Below are 17,306 nucleotides of genomic sequence, written 5' to 3'. Positions count from 1 at the left end.
ATGTAGGGACAGCAATTCCATCCTGAGAGAAGCTCAATTAAAATCCGAGTGCGGACATGAGGCTATTAGTGGATCCTTCTGCACAAGACAATATTCCTTTGTGTAGGATCTGCCAGAAAGATCTGCTTCCTGTCAGATCAGGTTGATTAGCTTCAATAGAAATAAATACATTTCTTAAGTTTGTTTCTAAATGCCCACAAGGATGTTATTACAGAAATAATGGTTTGCTTAAGTGGAAAGAAAAGACTACTTTTTCTATTGGTAAAATAAGAATTATGTGACCTGCTTATCATAGCCCTGCTAGGCAGAAGCAAGGTATCCTCAACCTGGTACAAGTACAACACAGGAGTACCAACGTCACACAAGGAAACACTCCAAAGAACCAGTCCTTAATTATGCCTTTTAACTAATTAATACGTTCATTTCCAGGAGTACGTAAGTTAACACCTGACAACAAAATTCCTGGATACACAAATTACTTCCACCAAATTTATATCAGCACTTCTTTATCTTGTTCCCATGGTAACACTATTAGTACAACTTCAGACAGCATTTTCTTGCTAACCAAAAATAATTCTAACAATGAACCCAAATAAAAATACTTTGCTGTTATTCTCCAGTTTAGCTGCTGGGGAATGTCAGTATGACTTCTCTGGTCAGTGAGGTATCTCTCATATATCAGCATACCAACAGCTGAGGTTTCTTTCATCTGGCACTGTTAGATGTCCTTATCTCTGGTCTTGGATTGCTGCAAAGAGTCCCATCTGCACAGGGACAAGAAACCCGATGCAGTGAATGACTAGAATTGTAGTATGTCATTAGCTACCATTCAAACTGGGATTCCACCTCACATGCACAAACATGTCAAAAGAAAACTCTCGTGTTGGTGGAGGCATTTGTGAACCACTGCGGATGTTACATAGACACCAACACAGAGTGGTCTGGAGAGATTAACTTTTTAAAAGCAGCACTGGAAACAAGAATGCTTCTTCAGAGCATCGCCAGAGTTGGGGGGGTAGCAGTACCAGCTGTGCTCCAAGGAGCCCAAGATACTCTGCACCTCTGTATTGGTCAGCCTTTCAGACCTGACTAAGAATAAAGCTCACTGTTGCCTGAGCAGCTGCATGGATGAATGCTAAATGTGGTTCTCATGAGGCTGAAACCATATTTAGCTGGTTATGTGTTGGATAAGAATCAAATATTTGTATTATTAAAGCTGTATGTTGTATCTTTATGCTGTACTCATGAACCAAGATAGGACACCTTTTTCTTGTAGCAGAAAGGCTAAGAGGAACGACTGTCTGATTTTGAGGGTCTCAACAGCAAGGTAGCTAAGGTGCTGAGCCTCCGAGTACCTCACCAGCAGCCCTCTCCATACACTTTCACTTAATTTGTGCTATTTGTGAATAGACAGCACTTGCCTTGCTTCCATGTTGTAAGCAAACTGTTATCACAGATTTGTGAACCTGATGGACTTACTTGGGGACCTTAAGATGTCAAATGCCAGTTTTCAAGGGTAAACATTATACACTATTTTAAACCATGCAAAATTAGAAGTACAAAGTGTTGAGTGCTATTCCTGCATGAGTTACAGGTTGTCTCTGCGATCTTTAGTTTTCTCTTGGGCTTAATGAGAGGCCAGTTGTGACATAGTATTGTGTCTTCAATCCCAAATAGACAGTCCATGCAGAGTGACTGCTACTGTACAGGTTCTAAGGAAGTTTGATTTTACAGTCTCTGTATTTGATGTCTCAGGAGTTGGATAGCATCTTGGTGCACTTTTCTGTGCGTTTCTGGAGTCCCTGCGTTTCCCCTTGACCAAGTACTCCAACCTCTCCTTTTCTTCCCATACTGAACCTGGATTTTTGGAGGTAATTACAGAACCTGTTTTCCATGTGCCTATGTCTACGTCATCATGGTTGGGATGTTTATCAGCAAGATTGAAGGTGCCTCCCCAAACTAATGTTTTCCAAAGAAACTGTCATGAACTCTGAAGTAAATTGGATTTACTTCAAATACATTTGTTTGAAATAGGTCAGAAGCTCTCAGCTCTGTCTCGTTGTAGTACCACTTTCCAATGCAAATAGTCCTGTGTGACTGAGAAATGAATTCACGGGTGTCACTGGTAATAGAGGTAGGAATAATGCATTGAAAATTGCTAATCACTATAGCCAGTGGTGATTCTGATGGGCTGAGGTCTTGAAGTTTATATTTCTTCTAAAAATTTATTTATAAAAATTAGATGGTCTGAATGACAAGGTAGTTGACTGTTTGCAAGTCAGACATATTATTTTCTGTACATTTATTTTAATGCTCAAATATCTCTTACACTATATTTCAACTGCTTTCTTGTTTTGGTGGGACTGTCAGATTTTTCTTTTGCCTTGCATTGCCACTTTGCCTTATTATTCAGCCCTTCCATTGTCTGAACAGACATCTTCATTTTTAAGGCAGAAACCACCAGCAGTGATATATTAATAGGCATATGCCAGAAACTTTAAATGGAGGGAGACCTACTTTCTGTGACTTCTGGGCATCAGTGCTGAAAATCAGCACCAGTGTTTGTTTGTATCAGAAGTACTGAAGGTTTCTTTACCTCAGAGGCATTGCAGCACTAGAAAGGTATACGTGCTGGACTCACAAAAATGTTCAAAAAGGTATTACAGCTTGATATCTAAACCTAGACAGGACTTGGAATTGTGTGTGCATGCACACAGGGATTTGCTGACAACTATGCTGGTAGACTTTGCTGTATAGTGCAAATCTTAGGGTGAACAAGCAAAACTAAAAGAATAAGGGCACAAAAATAGTATTGTGTAGAACTGAAAAGAAATTCCTAAGCCAACCCTTCTACTTAGGAATCAGTAGGAGAATCAGTATTACCAAAGCACCAAGGCAAGGACTGTTGTAGTTATACTGAACAAAATAGGACAAATTATTGATCAAACAGACTGGATAGCAAATGGAAGATGTGATGTGCTTGCCAATGTAGATAAACTATATTAAGATATTCACAAAATTAATGCAGATTTCTTCCACATTTTTTTCAAATATTTTAAATTTTCTCAACTCTGACACGTCAAAAACAGTGAGGTTAGGAGGCTCACCAATCTCCTAGGCTTGGCCCCAGGTAAAGGGTAATCTTCACTTTAACAGGGAAAAGGCAAAAGCAAAAAACTTCATGAGTGTTACAGCTTCCATTCTCCAGGGCTCTCACACCATCCAAAGCTCAGATGCTCAGTGGGAGAGACAGTGTTGCCCCGATACCTCTGCTGCTCTTAGCTTCCATGAGACATCAGCTCCTGAAAAGCAGTAAAGTCTCGCTGCCAAATGTCAGCTTTAATGAAAAGGCAATGCAGCCAAGCAGTCTCGGGGCCTATTGTCCTTTTCTCTTTTCTTCCCAGCAAAGCTGTTAGGAGATCAGGAGGAGCTATAGCAGATATCAGTGAAGAATGGCACATGACAAGCTGTGGAGGCATAAAGAGGCGTGCATGTGCCTCAGGGGCACTGGAAGGAGCTATACAAACATCGATGCCTTTGTGATCCGTTCAGAACTCGTCCTGCCTCTGTGCCAGCCCATTTGCAATATTGGCAAGTGCTGTTTTGGAAATTGGAGTTAAATGATTGTAATTACTTTAACTAAAACTTAACATTTCCAGCTCAGGAACAAGGCTGCCTCCTTCTGCTTCCATCTCTCTCTTTTCAGAGGAGACTGCCTCGTATTGCTGCCTCCCAGCTGCCTGTCTCCTCCACGTATTAAGGTCCTCCTCTCTGCAGGCCTTGCTTTACCTTTGCATTACCCACGTCCTCTTTCCTGCAGCATAAAGGTGCCTCAAATCCTGTCTCACTATTTTCCGATCCCACAAACCACTCTGAGGTACAATGTGTGTCCCCTCTTTCAGAGGAGATGGGGAGCAGGGTGCAGGCTGTCTCTGGGAAGGCTGCTTGATTTTTAAAAGGGGAGTGAAGCCAGTTTGCACCTAGATCTCATACAGAGCTAGCTGGAGTCTTCTGGCAGATTACATTGAGGGATCCTCAGCCCTGAGGAAACTGATGAATCCTGAACAGATTTTAATTCTTGGAGGATGAGACAATGTCTCAGAGAAGGTAAGTACAGTTCCCACTTGTCAAAAAAAAGCATGGCATTTACTCAACAACGGGTAATTTCTAGCAAAACAATGCTTTACAAAAGGCAAGAGGGACAAAAGCCTTCCCCTTTCTCCCCCAATACACTCAGTTACTTTTTTCCTTGCTCATGACAGAATGCTTCCTTGTCCATCACATCATCTTTGTACTTGACTGTAGTCACTTCCTCTGAAACTTCACTTTCTCAAAGGACATGGGGAACACAAAGCTCCAAGTGAGGGCAAAGGGAATATGACTGTGATGCCCACAAACAGGAGACTGAATGCCTATAAATCTTAAAATGCTTCTCATTCAACATTAAGAAATAGTTCCTTATCATGATGCATTATATGCTGGGAATCATATTCGTGCTTTGGCAGAGAACGTAGCAGTGACCATGAACCTGCATCTCTGCTTACAGCAGAGAAGTCTCACCAGTGGCTGTTTATCTTATCCACTGCCAAATAATTTCTTCAATCTCCCAATCAGCTTCCATAGGAGGGATTTTTCCAGCTGGCCAGTGACCAAGAGCAGGCAGCTGTTGTACTGCAGGAGTTCCACTGCTCCCCATCTACCACCCGATGTGCTGACTCAGTATTCAGCACCAGCACTGCAGGGAGGGGTGCAGAGATGGAAGAGAGGTTCAGCACATTTAAGGAAATTTACTGACCCCACCCCTTTTATTTCCTTCCCTCTTGCAAGTGTGTCTGTCATTCATGTTCCTTGCATGGCATGACAGCCAGCAAAGCAGAGGTCAGATAACAATTGGTTGAATTGTTGGTGGCTCTTTTGGGGTTGCTCACTCAGCTATTGACCAATGACCCAGGCTATTTCGTGTGCTGTATAGGTGAGCTTCCCCATTTTCTGTATATTTCCAATCCTGACTGTTATTTGGTCACATAAATGCAAAAGTGAACACTACCAGGATGTCATACCAGCTGTTTCTGGGAAGGAGCAGTCAGGGGTGGTGGTTCTTTAATGCATTATTAGTGTGCTCCATGGCATGTACCAGGTGAGATGCAGAGGTTGCAAGAGTGTGGATGGAGTTTGGGAACTGTAGGGAAGCCTGGATGGTTGTTAATCAGTGGTTATACAGTATTAGTTGAACTGGTTTCACTGAGTATAACTGTGGTAGGAGGAATAGCCAGCAAGAGGCATTGCTGAGTACAGTACAGGGCAGATTTATTCAGGTAGAGAGTTTTGCTCAATTTGTGGTAAAATGAAAAGAAATATGAAGCTTTTCAGCAAAACAACTATAATACTCAAGCCTAGAGTTTGCCTTCAGTGCTGCTTCTGCCCTAAGGCTCAAACAAGTGCTGTTTGCATTGTCCTTGTGTCCAGCTCTGCAGCTGCTACAATGCTCATATGCTCAGAAAAGTGACAATCTCAGGTTTCGAATATCTGAAGATGCATGATGTAAGGCCTTTAAGCTCTTGAAGTTACCTTGAAGGCCAAAAGTAGCTTAATTTAGCCTGACAGAGAAACACATCCTAGTAATGTTTTAACACACTGGTCAAACTCCATCTTTAATAACTATTTAACAGCATCAAATTCAATAACTTCAAAGTTTTCAGCTTGAGTTTGTGCCATTGACAATTCAAAACTGCCTTCTACTTTAGAGCCTAAATACATTCCTGGGCAATTTATATGTGTTTGTTCAGGTGCCAAGATTGCCCTGCCAGTTAAATAGCTCTTCCCCCTCTCTGGGTTCCATTCTCTTGTTATACAGAGTACTCATAAAATTCTTCAGTGCACCAGCACCAGCACCATAAGACATTCAGATCTGTTTCTGGGCAGCACTATGTGGTTTTTTAGAGGTTTTCATCTCCTTTTTTTTTTTTTTTTCCAAATAAGTACTTACTGGCTGCTGAGCCGTTAGTTTTCCAGAGCAAAAGAGTGAAGAAGTGGCACATATTATGGACTCTACTATAGATTTAGTTGTAGAAATTGCCTTTTTGTGTGAATATCTACTTCTTCATCGTCTCAGAAGCCTGCAGAGCTGTGCCATGTTTATCCTGAAAATGGTGAGTGGTGCATTCCCAGACTTGCCCACTGACCAGCATGTTTAGATTTGCTTGCAACTGCAGTAGCTTCGGAAACAAGCTGGAGGCATGCACTTCCCAAGTACAAAACCAGGCTGTTGTACTTGCTTGATGTTTGGCAGGGAAGTCAGGACAGCTTGGATGAGTATTGGCAAAAATAACAAAAATCACTTTACGCCTCTCATCTTTCTTTGCCATCATGTTTTCAAGCCTTTAATAAAGCAGGAAAAGGGCAAATTTCTACAAAGACCACAGTCAGAGAGCCCAATAGTTAGCTCCTTCTTTGCTTCTTACCCCCATTATTCTGCCAGATTTTCTTCTCAGTTTGATATAGATAACAATGGTTTTGATCTTAGCTTTCTGTAGTTTCATCCAGCTCCTAATTATTTGGCTTCTATTCCCCTTATATATGCTTCTTTATTAATTTCAAAGATGCTTATCTCTTGGCCTCCTCATGAGAACATACACTTGGAAAAGACCTACTAAATCATCAAATCTAGTCCCCTTATCATGGGCAGTTACAGCATCATGCAATATCTTTCCTAAAACACAATGTTACAACTTCAGATAATCTTGCTCTGATTAACTGGTTGTTCTATACATCACTCTTGTAAAGATTAGAAACCACCAGCACTGGATGGCTCTAGTGCTTATGTTATGCTGAAGAAACTTTCCCTGGTACTGCCAATCTTCATAATCACCTTTTCCATGGGTGCATTTTACTGGTGATTCATGGTCTTCCAAGGGCTGATCAACATATTCATATATTCTCTCTTCTTTATCATTTGTCCCAATAGTCTTCTGCATTGATAGTGCCTCCCATCAGTGGATTTTACTACCAAATCTCTACTATTGCCAAAACTCCTAATGAAAACACTGACACCCAGGTTGATCTTTGAGGTGCCCACCATATCCTCACAACAGCTTGAGACTTTCCCTTCAGGCAAAAGATGTTAGTTCCCCATGAACAAGTACCATAAGCACCTTAAATTTTCATGCTGATTTCTGTATGACACAGTATCATCTTTCTGAAGAGTGTGTTACCTAGCTTTCTTTTTAAAGTCTCCTCTTCCTAGCTGTCAGATACAACCATGCTAAAATCACCCCACTTTGTATTTCTTTCATATCTTTAATTATTCTTTCTTTCAGTAATTATTCGAAGAACTGAGATCAAACTGATGGATGAATGTTTGCTCCAATTACTTTTCAGTTCTCCATTTCGTTGGTTTTTTTTTTTTTTCCCCTCCAATATCTCAACAATTAATTTGCTTTAAAAACCTTCCTGCAGCTTTGCAGTTCAGTGTGTTCGTTACGCCACAATTTAGGGTTGGAGAGTCCATTCCTCCAGCTCAAGCACATTAAGATCATTTTAGGTTTGCTATGGGCTTGGAGGCAGAACTTACCATTTCCAAATGGTCATGCCCAGCTGTTAGAGCATTATCCTCCTGTTCTCTATCATCCTCCTCATCCAAAAATGAGGCAAAGAGTTAGGTCCTAGCCCCAGCGTCACTCCATATCTGCTTTTCTTCTCTCTCCTTTGTTAGCCTATTTGAAAATTATTTGATTTTTGGTTTCAATTTTTCTTGAAACATTTACTACAGATTGACTTTTGACCAGCTGTCTTTCAGAGCTGCATTATCTAACATCCAAAATTAGTCCTTTTCTATAACTAGTCCCTTTTCCTATCATTTCTAATTTCTCTGATCACATTTTTTTTTCCTTTTTCCAGGCTTCTGGAGGGGATAGGTAATGAGGGTAACAAGGAAAGAGTTTGCTACTCATTCAGACAGATCTGAAACTAACTCTGGAATTTTATTCATCTTGTCAAGATACTTTCAAAAATTTACATCTTTATCCAAAACGAATTTTAGACATTACCTACAATTAAGTATGGACCTCTTCAGTCTAAATGCTTGTTAGCTGGTTTCTTTAGCTTATTGAAGTTTGTCCCTCTGAAAAATGTATTTTTTAAACAAAATTTCAGGATCATTTTTATTCATATTCTCATTTTGTTTAAATTGAATTGACTTGGGGTCACCAAAGCTAAGATTTTTTTTCAGTTCTTCTTTCTCTTTATCAAAACCATGTTTAAAATAGCTTCACTACTTGGATCAGTAACTTGTGGTGAAATGTCAGCTGTAGATATCTCAAAACTGCCTAGCCTCTGCCATTCATATTAGCACCTAGTCTCTGTCTGTCAGCTGTAGCCTACACTGATTTATATTGTGTTTATTCATTAATTAAATCTAGTACATTTCAGTGTGCTATAGTTTGATATGATTTGGCTAAAGACCAGGTTCTACAAAGAGAAGTTAGCATCAAGTTAGAAAGGTGTAGCACTCCTCTGGCACAGCATTCAAACTAAACTCTTTCAATAGTAAAGTTTGTAACCAAGCATAGCGAAGCCAAAATTGAGTTAGATGGCTGTGATAAAAATAAAAATGATGTTAAAAAAAGATGGAATATAAACAAGTAGTCCTACATTACTTACACAGTTCTTTTTCAGGAAACTCTAGCATGTGAGAAAAGTGACTTTTGGGTATTCTCACATCATCAACCTGGCTTCATGACAACTGACTCCCAGGTCATGGCCCTCTGAGGTGCCTTTGCAAGCACCTTTGTCATTCCTGTGACCTCTGGGCATGGACCTTAACTGGCACAGAGAGTTTGTAACACACATTCTGTGATACAAAGACATGTTAGAAAAACTCTGGTGGACTGTGACATAGTTTTCATGTTATTTTAGGCACTTGAAACAGAAAAATTTGAAGAAAAAAAATATTAGATACTAGTGCCAGTGGACACCACAGGAGGTGAAACAGTGTGAACCTAACTTTTGACACACACCTTCCTGTGAGCTTCCAGCTATACCACCTCCCATACCTTCTTCATTGTAAGGAAGTGTTTTTGTCTTTTGCTGTGTATGGTTTCAGTTTACCCATTTTTCATCTATTAGTCATCTAGCTCTGCTCTAGCTGTTAGACATTCATTGTCATATTTCTAGGGTCTTTTTTCCCACGTGGTGATTAGGCCTCCATCCATTAACAGTCCCCAGTTTCCCTATTTTTTCTGGACAAGGTAGTATAAATACCCATTGCATATGATCATGGTTGGAACTCAGGAAGTTGTGATATCTTCCAAGGAGTCATTGGGATGCAGCCTGTGAGTCACCTGCCACACACTCATAAAAATCTATGATACTCTTACATTATCTTTATGCTTAAGCTAAGATAGTTGTTGTACTAATTTATTTATAGAACTGTATTAATCTCAAAATTTATTTGTTGTGGCTAATGATCAAAATTTTGAAATTCAATGCTTTTGTAATGATACAACCTCTCACAGAATTTCTTTCTCTATCACATCAAAGAAATCTCTATCCATACATGAATCCAACACCCAAGATCTAAAACTGGCCTCCTTAGTGCAATAAAATTTCTCTTTAGAGTTTTTCCCCTGAGTGATCTTGGCTGAAGTAGATTGCACTCTTTGCTATTCTTTTCTACGTATTCACAGCTTAACACATTCATCGCATAATTGCTTCCTTTGCCCAGTTGTTCCCAACTACATGGCTAACTCGTGCTGTTTAGTGCTTGTCTTTGGGAATGGCTGTTGGTCGAACATTATTTCTGTTATTCAGTTTCACATCTTGCAACAGCAGATCAAATTCTTCCATTTTACTGTCTAAGCATAACTAGCAGGCATCAAAATATCTGTTATCTGTCAACTCACCCAGGTTATGGTGAGTGTTCTCTCCTTGACTGTAGCACCTACCACTTTCCCCAACATTATTTTTTTTTCTCTTTGCCTCCAGTCACTGAATATTAGGTCTTCTTTTTTTACTTTTCATAAAATCAGCATGGGAAATACACATATCTCTTCATAAGCATGTATGTATTTTCTTCTCAGGTTGGTGTCAAAAAGTCAGTGCCTTAATAAGTCAAGTGGCCATAATTGTGTTAGGTCTTTTTTTTTATCACAGGAATACAGTAAGAGGTTCTTTATTTTTCTCCCCCTTAGCACTGTATAAAAATTCTTAGTCCTGTGGAGAGGTTCAGGCTTGTCTGCATTGCCAAGTAAAACGATGCAAAATAAAAGAATAAGCAGATTAAAGCAGTTACTGCTGAAGCCTCTCACATCCTCATCATGTATGCTTCTAGGGTTTTACTTCAAATGAGACCAGTCTTGTCTCCTGGACCAAATGCTCTCATTATAAATGTTATGTGAAGCTTTCTGAAGAAAGATTAACCCACAAACCTTTTCTCCTTCACTGAGAGGTGGTGGGGAGCATCTTTGGGCCTCTTCAGGAAGGTCTGCTTTTGTCTGTGTCACTTAGATGAAAGTGACACGTTAGTGTCCTGGAGTAATTCCACAGGGCACCTCCTTTGTCCCACATGGAAGCCCAAGGCACAGAAGTCCAAGTATGATTTTATTATCCCAGCTCTCCAAGAACACTTGTCTTGAGTCTTGAATTTTATGGCATTTTTCTCGCTCAGTGTCTCATACCTGACAGCAATCATGTGGTTAGCAAATGTATATGAGCACCACCAAGATATTCTGATGCCAGGGGAACTTTCAGTCTGCTTATGGTACAAATTAACAGGCTGTGTCATCTCCTTGGGAAGCCAGCTGGCACCTCTCTGAGGAACCTCTCCAAAGCTGAAGACTGTATCTGGCGGTCTTCAAACAAAGCAGCAAATAAGAAATCTTATATGGTGTTTGCAACTTTGTATTGCACAGGAACCATTTCTGGAGTTAAGGAAGCTCTGCATAGTTCAAGAGCCTTCTCCTTGGCACAGTTTTCATGGTGATGAAGCCCACACACTGAGTCACAACTTAAGGTCCCCATCCAGCACTGAAGAACTTTTGGAAAGGAGCTTTAAGCTCTTCCAAAAATAATGTGGTTTACATGCACCAAAACTGTTCCTGTGAATGGAATCAGTAAATGGAAAGATTCAGGGGATTTGATTCAAAATTGCACATTTGCTCCAAGCCAGAACACAAATGTAAACACCAAGAATCATTATTCCACTCATTAGTACACTCCATATCACTCAAAGCAATCTCAGCTGCGTGGATGTGCAGCCTCTGTGTTTGCTCAGGACTGTATTTGAATTTGTCCCTGTGTCTTGAGCCACCCACCCTCACTCTTTCTTTCCCAGGTACAAGCTGCTGAAAGACTGTAGTCACCTGCCAGAGTCCTCACCTTTCATTTCACTCTGTCCTAGAAGTTCATTCCACCAACACAGCTTCCAAAAATTCTATTTAATTTATTGGAGTTTAATGGATTTCTGGTTTTGTAAATACCATTTAGAAAAAAAATTTTGAAAACAAAGAACCTCTCAGTTTTGGAATCATGAAGGCTTGAAGGCTCATGCATGTATGGGTATGGAATGAAAATAGCTGGTCAGTGTCATTCCCATTTCTTTTTTTTTTTTACCCTTTTGTCAGAAAATTTGCCATCACCATATTCTACATACAAGTAAATTGTGTATGTTGTCAGGAAAAGAATGTAGATGAGAGCAAAGTCCTGCTAGTGGGAATTTCTCACCACTGGTTTCCTATATAACAACTTTTTAAAAATAGAACTTCATGCAATGATGTGATATTCGTCTGTCACTGTGCTGGGCATAACCATGGGATTATGAATTACTCGCTTGCTAATTACCATTTGAGCTCATGAACAGAGCACAGGCTGTGATAACATTAGCTTGGTCAGAGTTACAAGTCTGTCAGTGCCAGTAACAATACAGTGTCTGTCTCCAGTCTCTAGAGTGTCATATCCACATCCTTTCATCCCAGGAGGTAAAATCCTAGACTCCCTCTCTTAGTATAAAAAATTTGTCTTGTCACTCAGAGCTCTAAAGGAAAACCATGTAACAGCTTCTTTTAGCTGTTCATATGAGAAAAAAGCCTTTAAGATGAGAAGTAAATGTATATCAAGTATGTTTAACTGCTCTTTATTAATTATTTTTTTTAAATCTTGAAAAGTTTCACCAGACTGCAATATGTAGAAGAAACAATTCGTTATCCCGTATCTTGTAAGAAAAGCAGAGGAAGGACTGGAGGGATCCCAGTCCATCATCACAAAGGCATTATTCCTGCCAGGAGCTTTCTCAGTCAACCAAAGGGAAAACAATGTGGATGTGATTCTTGTGTTACAGTTGTCCAAATAGTTCTGAATGGTGTCAGTAACACTAATCAGTCATTTATCAATTTCCCCCTGCTGCTTCCCATGAATGCTCTTGATTAGCTACAGAGGTCCTAGACTGGGCTCTCTCTGCAGGTTCAGGAAGATGCTGCTAATGCAGTGTATTCACCTCACACACAGAAGACTGCCTTCAACCAATATAGATTTAACTTTTTTGTTACTTGAATCAAAAAGCCTGCAGGAACTGATGATGTAAGTAATTTAATTCACTAGGTAAGCTTTCCAAATCCAAAAGTTTCTGAATTTATTAGAACTGAATCGTATTAAAACACTAGTAGCCTTTGTTACATTTCCATTTCAGTCACACTGCCATTAGAGACAGTGGAAGTTTAGGCAAAGATATGACACCCATGTCTGTGTTATAAAATCATCTCTTAGCAGTTTCACTGAAATTGCATAAAATGCTTTCCATTTTCCAAATTCATATAAAACTGAAAGTAATTTCCTTCTAGAGAAAAATCTAATTCTCTTTAGAAGGGTTAAAATGTAAAAAATTCTAGCAATAGAAAGTAGATGTGTAGGTGGATTTTATACCTGTCTTTTCAGTCTTGTATCTGATAAATGAATCATTACCTGTATCATATTATTGAGCAAGTCTGTATTCTTAAAAGCATTCAGTGCAAAATATTCCCTCAGCTAGTGAAGACTCAATCTTGACTAATATTACCTATTTTAACCACAACAAGTAAGGTATCGTTCCTGCATCTGAAGATGTTGACCAAGCAGTCATCTAGTAAAAAGCATGTAAACTGCATAGGCAAAGGATATACTAATAACATCCTCTCTATGATATCTGCCTTTATGCAAAGGGATCTAGTCCAGCTATCACTTACCTGTGTCTTATTACCATGAAAAGACCCAATGCTATCAACAGAATGACTCCAGAAAGTTAGGCAAGTATATCAAAGCGTGCAGGAACAGAATCCAGGAAGGATGAGTTAATTGGAGACTTGAGGAACTCGGCTGGGAAGCTGTTCACTGAATTCCTAAGATAAGTGCCCATATTTATAGTTACCTGGGTGGAAAAGAACAAAGTTAAATTATTTTTAGGAATTATAAGACCATAAGTCTGATGTGCTATGCACTAAAAAAACAGAGATGTTGGTATTTGCTAATTATTCTTGCACTTCATCAGAAAAATTCCACATCGATTGATCATTACTTAAGCACTGAGTTTCCTCTCATCTTGAGGATGATTAATAAAAGTAAACTCATTGTGGTTGTTGCTGTTATATAGTAAAATTTCTCAACACATACCTGGGTAAATGTGGACATTTTTACCAACACCAAAAGTATGCAGGTTTGATGCATCATTTCAGTGAAATCCTTCACAACCGTGAGGGAAGTATGTATTGACTGTGCAAAACAGTCTTCCTGGAAGCATGTGTAACCAGCTCACGAAATATAATTATTGTACAGTTTATCTCTAAAATCTTTGGAAGATCTTATGAAATTGCATAAGTGATTTAAGGCAGGCAATAGGCAACTACAATTTGTCCAACTTGCATGTTCTGAGTAAATCAGTCCTTATCTAATTGTCCTTGTTTCTAAGCCTAATTGTCCTTGAAAGTATTATAAGCTGTTATATTTTCTCACAAATGAACTGCTCAAGAAGAATTTGTCAAATGCCTTAGGCAGAGGTTTTATTCTACATCAGATGCTTTCAGCAGATGTGCTTTCAGGGCTTTGTCTGCAGCAATTGTGTAGGTGTCAAAAGGAAACTACCATTCCTGGGCTCTGTTTTCACATCTCTCTTCCAGTATTGCACACTGATTCAGTGCAGGTGTGGTTTTGTTTTGTGGGCATTAAAGGTATGTAAAATGACAGTGCTGATGCTTGTACAACTGACCCACCCAGAGCATCTGGTGGTCGGTGTCCGCTGACTTCCCATGCAGGTAGAGGCTTTTCATTTCTCTTGGTATTAATCAGTGCTTTGTTGTGTTTGAGATGTCATGTGGTGATTCCTCATGTAAACCAGATCAGGAAGTGGCAGCAATGTTGACAACTTACTTTCCTTGCAGAACAATGTCATTACTTGTAATTTTGAGGGGTACAAACCTCACACATAAAATGTATTTCAGCTAAAGGGCTACTGCCAACTGACAAAATCCCCCCCTTGCTACTAAATGTGTGTGTTACAAGCACTAAGTTTACCAGAAAGGATAAGTAGTGGTTTTCCTCTGTTTTTCTCTGGTTTGTTTGCCTGACAATTTGACAGTAATCTAGTGTTTCCTTTGAATATCCAAGTTATTAATAATTTTCCCCTTTTGTTTTGTGTAAGCTTTTCATGTTACAATGAAGAAATTGCTCTCACCAGGAAAATGTGATTGTGTTCAAAAACCAGCCAGGCATTCAGAACAAAACTTTTTTTTTTCTTTTTTCTTTTTTTTTTTTTTTAAATCAAGGTACACGATTGATGCTGTATCTTAGGTTTTTTTATTAAATATAATCACAGCATAAAATTCTGTGGCTTGTTTTTAAGTAACCTAGTCTCGCAGCTGAGGATGAAAAAGTGTGTTGCTTTAATGATAACTGTGTAGGTTCTCATCAAAACGAAGTTTGGTCTCATTATCCCATTGTTCTCCTTTTCTTTTTTCTCCAAGCTGCCTGTCTCGTCCTGGGTTGTATGATTTTTCCTGATGGCTGGGATTCAGATGAGGTAAAACGGATGTGTGGTGAAAAGACAGACAAGTACACGCTGGGGGCTTGTTCAGTCCGCTGGGCATATATCCTGGCGATTATTGGAATCTTGGATGCCCTGATCCTCTCATTTCTGGCATTTGTGCTTGGCAACAGACAAGACAGCTTGCTAGCAGAGGAGCTCAAGTTGGAAAACAAAGGTAGGACTACTTTAGAAACACTATTATTGGGTGGCCTGGAGGACAATTGCTTAAATACAATGGTTGGTTTTGGTTAATTTTGTACTTAAAAGTTGACATGCTGGCTTGCTTCCTAAATTGCTGGGAAAGAAGAAATGCAATGGGCAGAGGAAGTTCTGGTTTTCAGCCACCGAAATCTAAGAAAGCTTGAAATTGACATAATTGCTTCACTATGCATGACTTACCCGTTTTAGAGATGTAGATGGGATGGTTTTGTGTTACCCACTTGTACATTATTTCATTGACATTTAAGTTTCACTATCTCTTTTTCTGTGCCCTGTACAAGATTTGTTCGTTTGGTTCCTTCAGGGTTTTGCATTGTGATATGAATGGCTCCAATATAGCATATGTGTTAGCACAGTACCCAGTAAAGGGAGAGTGCTGACTTGGGAGGTTCACAATGAGCTATGTAAGGGGACTGCCTATACAGCAAGGCACTGGTGGACTGAGGATCAGAGCTACAAATGAAGAAGAATCCTAGTTCTTGTTTGGTTGTATTGCTTTGGGCTCATTAGTCAGCTCAAGGGAATCTAGGATTCTGTAGTAACTGAATATTCATGCAGTGAGTTGGGAATAAAACACATTTCTGGATTAAGACCATGAAACTGGCTCAGGCCAGTAGTTTATCACACAGCTGTGGGAGGAAGAGATGCTGTTTGGTGAGTATGTGTGAGGCTGGCTGATTTCTGCAGCCCCTTCCCCTTGTGGTCCCCCAGCATCCACACTATGTATCTGATGTTCTAGATACCACAGAGGCCACGTCCACCCTGCCTTGTCCTGTTGTCCCTGGATCTGTCTAATCCCTTCTGAACTTGCTGATGCTGTTGGCTTCTACAGCACTACATGGCAGCAAGTTCCTGAAGCTCACTACTGACTACTAAAGAAGTTCTGTCTTTTGTCTGCTTCAAACTGATACCCTACTGAGTGTCCCCTAGTGCAGGATTATGCATTCAGCTCATCCACCCCCTTTGTAATTTTGTAGGCTACTTCTAATAATGGAAGATATATTAGGGGCCCTTCACCACTGGATCGGAAATCAAAAGCCGTTTGGCAGACTGTCTTGTATAAAAATAGCTGGTTTCAGTCCTGCTCCAGAAGGGCCGTTATCCAAAAGCACCTGAACAGTGGCCTCGGTTTGCTGAATTGCAGACATTCAGCACACTCAGCCCAAAGATAAATGGACTTGAAGATTGAACTTCATATCCAATACCAGACCTGCTTAGAGCGTACTAATGTTATGCATTAAGGAAAGTGTATGTTGCTTGCAGTTTTGCATATGTACATCCATTCTGCAGGTAAACTGAGGGAATCAGGTTCAAGGACTGTCCCTGTGGCCCTTTTCTGTAAGGAGAAGCTCATCTGCATTTGAAAATTCAAACACTTAACAGAAGGGCATTCACAGATATGCCACAAGAGCTTTTGGTATCAGCACCGTGTCTGATTTGTCTATATCATACAGAGCTCATGAACCCAACAACTACTTGTATCAAAGAACCTCATCCGTTTCGGAACCTTACGACTGAAAAACAGCTTCTGGAGATTCATCACCTCTCACATTGCTGGCACAAGATCCTGCTAGAACATTTGGTCCTCAGCATGTCAGACAAAATCATTTAGCAGCTCATTTTCCTTGGATTAAACACAGAAATGTACCATGCCACTAGCTTCAAAGCAAACAAGAACTCTACAAAAAGGGACCCACCCCACTTTGCCCTTCCCAGTCAAGCCTAATGTTCACCACTTTTTAAAACCCTTTCAAATGAAAAGAAAAAAGGGCAACTTGTCTCCTAAAGAGGACATCTTCTCCCCCCTAGTCCCAAAAAGCTTCTGCTAAGCAACATTAGGGGAAGTCTGAATCCCCCAGCAGCCCCCCTCACCTGCATGTGTTGCTGCTGCCAGGCACCGCTGCAGCCCTGGAGGAGTCCTAGGAGAACATGGCAGGGGCATGGGTGGACACCACCACCTCATGAGTAGTGGGAATGTGGCAGGTACCAAGATTAGCAAAGCACCAGCTCTCCACTTTGCTGGCCAGAAATCAGTCCTTCTTCT

General features: G+C 40.1%; 1 protein-coding gene across 1 annotated transcript; it reads left to right on the top strand.

Moving 5' to 3' along the window:
• Positions 1-14,981: 14,981 nt before the first annotated feature.
• Positions 14,982-15,218, top strand: LOC103775256 (lipoma HMGIC fusion partner-like 3 protein; the record flags this gene model as incomplete). Its single annotated transcript, XM_008942704.1, has 1 exon — positions 14,982-15,218. A coding segment is annotated over one exon (237 nt), but the record flags the coding sequence as incomplete, so codon positions are not given.
• Between the last annotated feature and the right edge of the window lie 2,088 nt (positions 15,219-17,306).

The sequence above is a fragment of the Merops nubicus genome, unplaced genomic scaffold, assembly GCF_000691845.1.
Source record: "Merops nubicus isolate BGI_N331 unplaced genomic scaffold, ASM69184v1 Scaffold24256, whole genome shotgun sequence".
Classification (NCBI taxonomy): domain Eukaryota; kingdom Metazoa; phylum Chordata; class Aves; order Coraciiformes; family Meropidae; genus Merops; species Merops nubicus.
Note: the sequence above shows the minus strand (reverse complement) of the source record. Positions and strands in the feature narration are given on the sequence as shown.